Source organism: Notothenia rossii (genome assembly GCF_949606895.1).
Source record: "Notothenia rossii genome assembly, chromosome: 3".
NCBI lineage: Eukaryota > Metazoa > Chordata > Actinopteri > Perciformes > Nototheniidae > Notothenia > Notothenia rossii.
Window position 1 is genome coordinate 40755306 of NC_136901.1, and position 10414 is coordinate 40765719.

General features: G+C 42.1%; 1 protein-coding gene across 1 annotated transcript in view; it reads right to left on the bottom strand.

Annotated features, from left to right (window-relative positions):
- Positions 1-442: 442 nt before the first annotated feature.
- Positions 443-10414, bottom strand: part of LOC307032902 (dysferlin-like) — a gene marked incomplete at its 3' end in the record, with an annotated part of 87176 nt that continues 77204 nt past the window's right edge. Inside the window, 1 exon segment of the mRNA XM_079671180.1 lies at positions 443-490. Coding sequence (XP_079527306.1) covers positions 443-490 — 48 coding nt within the window.

Genomic DNA, 10414 nt, shown 5'->3' on the forward strand with positions numbered 1-10414 from the left:
TTGATTGTGTCTCTGCCTGTATTTAATGTGTGTTAAAATGTGGTGGTGTGTGTGTGTGTGTGTGTGTGTGTGTGTGTGTGTGTGTGTGTGTGTGTGTGTGTGTGTGTGTGTGTGTGTGTGTGTGTGTGTGTGTGTGGTGACCTTGGTACCTCAGCTGGTATTGTTTAGCACGAGAGGGTTCAGTCAGACCCTGTGACTGATCTTTCGACACCTTTACAACACACACACACACGCATAAACACTCGAACACACACACACACACACACACACACACACACACACACACACACACACACACACACACACACACACACACACACACACACACACACACACACACACACACACACACACACACACACACACACACACACACACACACACACACACACACACACACACACACACACACACAGTCACAAACGAGCTCTCAGCACCTCGGCTACAAGGCATTCCTGTGACATGTACATGTTGAGGGCATGGGGTCACACTCAGGACTGTGGGTGTGTGTGTGTGTGTGTGTGTGTGTGTGTGTGTGTGTGTTGTGTGTGTGTGTGTGTGTGTGTGTGTGTGTGTGTGTGTGTGTGTGTGTGTGTGTGTGTGTGTGTGTGTGTGTATGTGTGTGTGTGTGTGTGTGTGTGTGTTTGTGTGTGTGTGTGTGTGTGTGTGTGTGTGTGTGTGTGTGTGTGTGTGTGTTCACTCAAACGGCTCCCATGATCTTCAACACAAACCAACTTCATCCAACTGTCTTTTGTCTAACATTTATTTTTAGATTTCTAAACACTAGTCAGTCAGAATAGCTTCCTCCAACCCGAAGGTGATCATTTGCCCGTCTTATTGTGTCGAAATAACAACTATATACTCAGAGAAGAGGAGTTTAAACAAAGTTCAGTAGAATTACAAAAGCCTGTTATGGAATCTGTGGTTTTGAGATAACTTTATAATTATCATCTCCCAAGACATACTTTTACTGAAAAGACCTTGAACACATCCCAGCGAAACTCAATGCAACCTCAGTCAGAACTGACGTCGTAGCCGAATAGGCGAAGAAAGCCATCAACGAAACCGAGAAAACATCAGCGAAAACCTCCAAGAGATCGTGCTGTTTGATTGACAGCTGATTTCTGGGACGTGCATCAAGAACGCTCGCTTTCTGGTTGAATGCAGATTGTTTTGACAACGCTATAATTACATGTACTGTAGTAAGTGAGGGGATAAGTGGAAAAAAAGTAAAAATCAGTCATCCAGTTGTCGTTTTTAGAGTCACACTGGCTCGACATGCCGTTAATGCAAAGCTGAATTCACGCTTTGAACTATAGTAACCTCTCTCTCTGTGTCTCAGGGGGGTGAGGCGAGGAGAGAGGGAACTCTTTTCCATAGACGTCAGAGAGCAAACAGTACCCATAGTCACACACACACATGTATGAAGTGTGTGTGTGTGTGTGTGGGGGGGGGGCATGTTTGTGGTTAGCGCTGAGGAATTACCATCGGCTTATTCCGTCATTTGCCAAAAGCTCGGGGGGTAAGGAGGAATAATTCCACCGAAACACCAAAACCCACAATAAAGCATTGCTGCTGAGCGAGTGAGAGAGGGAGAGGGAAAGGAATGGAAAAGAGGAGGAGAAAAAACGTTTTAAAAAGACAGCGTCTGACCCTCGGGGATGGAGGGATGCAGGATGGCAAGGAGGGAGGAGAAGGATGCAAGAAAAAAGGTTACAAAGAAGGTGATAACACGACCTCCAGTGGCGGGTCAAGGTAAAAACTTGATCACCAATATGATCATTCTTTAAAGAGTCCTCTCCTGCTGATGTTCAGGTGTATCTCAGTATGTAGTGTCTCTACTTTAAAGAGTCCTCTCCTGCTGATGTTCAGGTGTATATCAGTATGTAGTGTCTCTACTTTAAAGAGTCCTCTCCTGCTGATGTTCAGGTGTATATCAGTATGTAGTGTGTCTACTTTAAAGACTCCTCTCCTGCTGATGTTCAGGTGTATATCAGTATGTAGTGTCTCTACTTTAAAGAGTCCTCTCCTGCTAATGTTCAGGTGTATATCAGTATGAAGTGTCTCTACTTTAAAGAGTCCTCTCCTGCTGATGTTCAGGTGTATATCAGTATTTATTGTCTCTACTTTAAAGAGTCCTCTCCTGCTGATGTTCAGGTGTATATCAGTATGAAGTGTCTCTACTTTAAAGAGTCCTCTCCTGCTGATGTTCAGGTGTATATCAGTATGTAGTGTCTCTACTTTAAAGAGTCCTCTCCTGCTGATGTTCAGGTGTATATCAGTATGTAGTGTCTCTACTTTAAAGAGTCCTCTCCTGCTGATGTTCAGGTGTATATCAGTATGTATTGTCTCTACTTTAAAGAGTCCTCTCCAGCTGATGTTCAGGTGTATATCAGTATGTAGTGTCTCTACTTTAAAGAGTCCTCTCCTGTTGATGTTCAGGTGTATATCAGTATGTAGTGTCTCTACTTTAAAGAGTCCTCTCCTGCTGATGTTCAGGTGTATATCAGTATGTAGTGTATCTACTTTAAAGAGTCCTCTCCTGCTGATGTTCAGGTGTATATCAGTATGTAGTGTCTCTACTTTAAAGAGTCCTAAAGAAAGGTAGAGAAAGAGGGATGAAAGTGGAAACGAAACTCCGCCACTGAGGAACCAGAAGCAGCAGTTTGACATGTGCGCCAAACGGTGACTAAAGTTCAAGTCGCTGAGAGACATTTCTGCAAAAGTTCAACAGTTCTGACAAGAAGGGCAATTACTGTCCAAGCCATGTCGCCACTGTGTGCTCTAAAAGAGAACAAATTACTGTTCTGTCAGGACTATCGATGAAAAGATGCTCAAACAAAAGTGCAGAGAGACGGATGACACCGAGATGAAAGGGCAAGAGACAGTCATGAGTAATTGAAGAGAGAGAGGAAAAAATCTGTCTTTAAATTATTATAAAATGGACAAATAAAAGGGAAAAAGACCAATGACTCATTTAAAAGCAAAAAAGCTGTACTTTTCCGTGTATTTTCTAATTCGTGGAGCTTTTTCATGTCCGTTTTCGCTCATTTCTCTTCGCAAATCATCCTCAAAGCGTTCTATCCCCTGACACTCATATGCAGAATCATCCCGTCCCAAAAAGAAATGAGGTAGGGATGAGAGAAAGAATGACGCTGTGATTAACAGGTGAAGGATTGAGCTGATAATGAAGCATCTGTCCTCTGCACCTGACCCTAAAACCTGAACATGGCCTCTGTAACATCTATCGGTGTGTCACATCATTCAGCGTCTGCCTATTTGTACACCTGGGGAAGACAATAACAGGCGGACCACCTGCAGGAAGATATTTGAGGACGGACAGGTGAGGGATGAAAGACGGACGGACAGTGAAGTATCTCCAGGACGAAAAATAAGTCTTATTTTGAGGCGGATCAGGATATTTTAGCCGTTGCAAACCAATAACATGCATTAAAAACACACGAAAGGAAAGGGGAAAAAAAACAAAACATGGATTATTCCTTTCTTCAAACCACCGTTTGGTGCATTCTTTATATATATATCTTTAATCCTAAGTATATGGGGTCTGTTTGAGGGCATATAGCATTTTTTTAAGGTCAGTGAATCCATTCATGGTGTCTAATTTAAATTCCTCAAATCTTACTTTTAAGCATCAGAACACACATTGAAGTGTTCATGCAGTAAGAATTACTTTAATATCCTCTTAAATAAGCATTCTTTAGTATTTAACCATCCCTAATCAGTATGTACACGCTGCAATGCAAACATTTAATACATATTATAGTCGGTGATGCAAACACAGGTATGGGGAAAAAAGAGAGAACTATTCGAAGCAGAAAAAAAACAGCGTAATATACCATCTGACAATGACAGATTTTTCTTTTGGGATATTTTACAAATCACTCCCCTTTCAAACTATATTCTTGTTATTTTTAACAACTTTTTTTTGTTACTGTCATATAGTATTTTATACCTGTTAATAATTGAGTCTCTAATGTCTCCTTAATAACTATAATGATCATATCAGGGTGTGCCTTAACCTCACTGAGCTGAGGTTATTTGAGCCTCTCAGGAGAGAGCTCTCTTCCACCTGGTTGTAGAAACGCTCTTTAAATTCGTTAGCATAGCTAGCTAACCAGATGCTAATAACAACAGATCGCCACTGTGCTTACAACTAAAGACACAGCCTCGCAAACACTGCGGCATGTGTACGGCTCCTTATGGGTACTGCAATATTTGAAGAGCTGGAGCGGCGTTCTGATGCTCTCCGTTACTCCTTTCAGACGAGACATAACCACGTCTATGGTGAAGACACGTCACGCTCGTGTTGTGTTCAATGAACCTGTCCTTGGCCAGGAAAAACAGGCACTCCCTTGTTTAATTATTTTGCGATCTAGATTTCTTCTTCTTTTTTGAAATGAGAAGTTGTCCGTCCGTCAGTCGGACGGACGGACGGACTGACGGACCCCCCACAAAACGAAAACTCTTCGGTCCTCCACGAATTACACAAGTCACCCAAATCAGCGTTAAAAAAGCGGGAGGCGCCGAAAAGCGACTAATTTGCATCACTGTATATTAAACACAGAGGGGGTTGAAGTGTTGAAATGCGTTGTTGAGACTACAAAATAGTTGTAAATTAGTTGTTTTTCCCAAATATGCAGTACTAATATGCGCTATACAAACGCTCCTATCTTCCCAACATATTTCTTTGAGCCTTGTGGTTTAAAAACAAGGTCATGACATGACAGCGGTGTATTGAACAGTGTCCCTGTCTCTGATACGTTCAAAGAAAGGTAATAAATATCGCTCTTCCCATCAATAGTCTCTCTCCTAACCCCCTTATTTAAAACTAATGGCTATAGACATCAGGATTTCCGTTATTAAAACATGACGGCGCGTCTCTTCTCGTGCCCTCAGAGGTAATCCTGGATAATTCTCCATGTATCAGCCCACTGTGCCGAGTTCACTGCCAGTGATTACACATGTGGCTCATCTTCAAGGTGAAAAATCAAGAGGAGAAAAAAAAAATGTGGGGGAGATTTACTGTAACGCTGAGGTCAGTCGGTTTTTATAACTTTCAAAGACACACATTCACACTCACACACACACACACACACACACACACACACACACACACACACACACACACACACACACACACACACACACACACACACACACACACACACACACACACACACACACACACACACACACACACACACACACACACACACACACACACACACACACACACACACTATCAAGCCAGAAAGATATGACATCATTGTGGTGTGTGATTCAATCGTCACGAGCACATGACCGCAACCTCATATATCAAGACCCCTGTAGGGCTGCGGTGTGTGTGTATGTGTATGTGTGTGTGTGTGTGTGTGTGTGTGTGTGTGTGTGTGTGTGTGTGTGTGTGTGTGTGTGTGTGTGTGTGTGTGTGTGTGTGTGTGTGTGTGTGTGTGTGTGTGTGTGCGCGTGCGTGTTCTGATGATGAACTGGAGGATGGGGATCTGTCTGTTTTGAAAAGCTGACAGCTCTATCAATTTCTCTGTCCTCACACTCGTTGATTTATTTATTTTTTGATTGAGAACTCACGCCTTTAGCTTAACGGTGGTGACGTGAAGTCATGTGACCGTGCTGTAGTTCCTTTATAGCCCAACATTAGCCTCCTTTAGCTTAGCGGTGGTGACGTGAAGTCATGTGACCGTGCTGTAGTTCCTTTATAGCCCAACATTAGCCACCTTTAGCTTAGCGGCGGTGACGTGAAGTCATGTGACCGTGCTGTAGTTCCTTTATAGCCCAACATTAGCCTCCTTTAGCTTAGCGGCGGTGACGTGAAGTCATGTGACCGTGCTGTAGTTCCTTTATAACCCAACATTAGCCTCCTTTAGCTTAGCGGCGGTGACGTGAAGTCATGTGACCGTGCTGTAGTTTCTTTATAGCCCAACATTAGCCTCCTTTAGCTTAGCGGTGGTGACGTGAAGTCATGTGACCGTGCTGTAGTTCCTTTATAGCCCAACACTAACCACCTTTAGCTTAGCGGTGGTGACGTGAAGTCATGTGACCGTGCTGTCGTTCCTTTGACTCCTAATGTTAGCTTTTTACCTCAAAAATATGACTGCACCACTCTCTATGTATGATATCATCGTGTCCAGATGACCTCTGATTGGATGTAAATTACACCAACGAGCTGCCCTGCTCTCAAAAACGGTGCGATCAATCCGTCTCGTAAATATTGAATTGTGAATAATAGAAGCAGACTCAGACTCTCCTCTGACCCCGACCCTCCACTCAGCTTTTCGTATCGCCCTGGTTGATTAATTGACTCCCTGCGGGTCATTACTGCACATGCTCTCTGGCGCATGGCGTCACCAGATATAAAACCTTGAGAGATCTTAAAACACATTTTAGGAGACAGGCTTTTATATAACTTGTTTATGGGGCATCATTTCTGATAATGCAACAGGAAATATTCACATATTGGCGGAGTCATAAAAGTCAGTCATATTTATAGATCATTAGGCTTAATGACTATGATGTTATGTTCTGCTCTTAAGACTTTAATGGCTGCTAAAGTGGCAGGTGTGTTCATAAGGAGCGGGTTTACGGCCGTTAATGGAGCATAAACATAGAAAAGATTTTGTCAGCGATTTTAACATCTTATCTTGAATGTCAGGATAATAAACATGGCTCAGAAAAAATTAGATCTGGTACTGATGAGGCTTTTGATGCTTTCTTAGCATATTATTATGAGTATGTAACAAAGCAGGGATTAATAGAGGGGTCTAGGATACAAAACAATGATCTGGTGTGGTTGAATCTTAGATTAATCGTCCAAATGGCAATGAGACTAATTATTTATGTACTGATTTGAAGTGCAAACTGTACACAAGTGATATTTTTATGATCTTCCTATATGTTGTGAATGGGAAATATTAATATGTAAATGTGTAAAGCGCCATTGCAATAATATGCTGAGTTACATTCCCACACATAGACTTTACTTGGGCGGGCCGCCTAGGTATATTAAAGGTCCCATGTCATGGCCATTTCCACTGATCATAATTCCATTGTTGAGGTCTACTAGAATAGATTTATATTGTGCAATTTTCCAAACTCACATTGGTTTCTCATACAGCATCTCTGTAAACTACGTGTATTCACTGAATTTCACTCTCTGCCTTTAACGGCTCGTTGTAGCTCCAATAGCTCCAGCCCCCACCCTCCCTGTGAGCACAGTGTGCTCTGATTGGTCGGGACGTTGTGAATCGCGCTGAGCTCCGTTGAGGTGTGGTTTCCTTACTCACCCAGAGCACACACAAAGTCACAGCCGAAGTAAAAACAATAAGTGTGGCTTGATATTGAGTCAGAAAAAGGTTGATAAACGCTGTGAGAATGGGTCTGCAGAGAGAATGGGTCTGCAGAGAGAATTTCGCCGCGATCCCAACTGGCTGTTATCAGCCTTAAGCCAGGGAGGAGAGATCAGCAGAGCTGCATGCACTGAGTGTGTGTGTGAGGAAGTCCGTGGATTGGTCAATTTGGACCAATCAGCGGGGGCTTAACGTAACGGCTCCGCGGACGTAACGTAACGGCTCCACGGATTGGTCCATTTGGTTCCGGGTAACGCATGACATCATGAGGTACCCGGACGAATCAATGGACAGTGACGTATCTCCAACGAGGCGTTTTGGGGAGGTCTTCTCTGTGTTAAGAGTTTTACCCGCTACAGGGTGTACTTTGAGGGTTTTGACTCTGCAGACCGTTTACATGCATAAAAACCTTCATAACACACAAGGGGACGGGTAATAACCGGAAAAGCATGACATGGGACCTTTCACGTCCGCCAAAGTATATTTCGCGACACATTTAGGTTTAAAAAAGATTATCTGTCCGCGAGCACGACGCCATCCGCGATCGATTAACTAGCGGACAACGACCCCTCCTTTAGCTGTTCGCTCCGCCATCCCGTGAAGGGTCTGCTTCATGCGCTCCCAGGCTCCGGCGAACTACTCGACTACCGCCACAAGTATATTTCAGATCTGTGGGAAACACTAGATATATATACAACATTTACGATAAAGCAGTATCTAAAATTTGTACTTAAAGCTGCAAGAATCAATTTTGGCCACTAGGAAGTAAAACTAAATTAAATGCACGCTAATAGACACACAAAAAGTTCGTTAGATCGATGTTAAGCTACCATCAACAAAACACGGTATTTCCCTTTAGGGTTTTTTATACATTTTAAAAAGAATACCTATGAACTAAAAGCTGCAAGACTTTTAATTAGAAATAGAAGGAGGAAGTAGCACTTATCATTCTGTTACATTACCTTATTTGGGTAAGACGACAAATTTCAACACTGACATGCTTAGTGCTGTGAAAATGGACATTATATTAAATGTATCTCGCCAACATGTAGACATTAATTCACACTGAAAATAAGATATACTAAAATAAAAGACAGCTCTCTGCTCCGAAAGGAAAACAAAACTCCACGTTAACATTCATTTGGAGTCTTATTTGTGTCTGTCCAACGAATGCAAAGTCAAAATGCAAGTCAAAAATGTGCTTTCCTTTGAGCTCCGTCTCAAGATGCTTAAACTTTATTCACGAGCTAGCTGCTAACTTTTCCCTGTCTGCCGTTTGGGGCTTTCCGTTAGCTTATCAGAGCTTAAATGCGAAAGGCAGCTGAAAGGCGTGGATTTCTCTTTTGATTTAAGTGTTCATATAAAAAGATATTGATTAACGAAGCATTAGTGAGCAGGTTACTAAATCTCCTGCTGCTGCTGCTCTGTAATCTCAACTCTGACCTCTGACCTCTGACCTCTGACCTCTGCTGGATCAGGAAAGTATCACCTTATTATCAAAAGTTGGACGAAGCCTCTGCCCTCGTCTCTTCGGCTTTCATCCGGTTTCACACTCCGACAGCTGTTGAGTTTGAAACCAGCAGGGTGTCCGCCTCGACGATGGTGTGTGTGTGTGTGTGTGTGTGTGTGTGTGTGTGTGTGTGTGTGTGTGTGTGTGTGTGTGTGTGTGGGTGTGTGTGTGTGTGCCACATTCTTTTTCTCTGCTCATAATCACGCGCAGACCTCCAGTTCATCAGCGGGCCACAGAAACACACTGCTTTCATCACACTCAAACAACCCTCTTATTGATATCTTTTTCTCATTATATTAAAATCTTTTTCCGATTAGCATCTTATATATTTTCGCCCGAGCGACCGTACACACGACAGCGGGATAATCTTCAAAGCGTGTCATGCTTTTTTTGAGCTTTGAAAAACTATATTCTTATCCTATGTGCCAATGTTTGAATAAAACAATCTATTCCTTTTGAAGGAGGTTCACCTTGTTCTCCAATAATCCTTCTGAGCTGTGTTTATAGAAACACAATGAAAGCCGTATTTACGATGAAGCTGCAGCTATAAAACGTGTTTCTCAGGACTGGAAACATTAAGGACATGTTGGCCTTTGTTTTGTTATATAAGGGAGCTAAAGGAACTTATAAAACTTGAAAGAAGGAATACTTCAAAGGCCTTAAAGTCAGAAATACCATTATTTATTTTATATTCATATTGTTTGCATATTCTCTCTATAGTACTTTTATTGTACTGTGTTTTTTTAGTAAGTAGCCCTTGGGTAGTAAAAACAAAAGTGCCGTTATAAGTATTTGGAAAAACAGCTCAATCCAATATTGCAATATCTGATTTAGCATCCATGACTTTTATCAACATACTGTAAATGCTGTTTTCCCACTGGTCATACCACACAACAAACATGCACTAATAAATCAAAAGTGATCGAACATCAGGTAAAGAAGAAGGAGTTTTTCTACATTAGAGAGTGAAAGAAAGACCATCGTTGTAGTTTCTGACTGAAATTAATAATTTTCCAATTTGGGATGAATAAAGTATGTATCCACCTACCTACCTACCTACCAACCTATCTATCTACCCACCTACCTACCTAACTATCAATCTATCTACCGACCTACTGTACCTACCGATCTACATATCTATCTATCTATCTATCTATCTATCTATCTATCTATCTATCTATCTATCTATCTATCTATCTACCTACCTACCTACCTACCTACCTACCTACCTACCTACCTACCTACCTACCTACCTACCTACCTACCTACTAGGGATGCCAGCGATTATTCAATTTTTGATTTTTTTATTATTATTTATGTTTTTCATTTTTTTCCTGGCTTAGTTTCAACCAAAATATAGACTAATGCTAATGCTAACTGTAACCGACCCCGCCCCTACCTACCTACCTACCTACCTACCTACCTACCTACCTACCTACCTACCTACCTACCTACCTACCTACCTACCTGCCTACCTACCTACCTACTTACTTACCTACCTACCTACCTACTTTTCTATCTA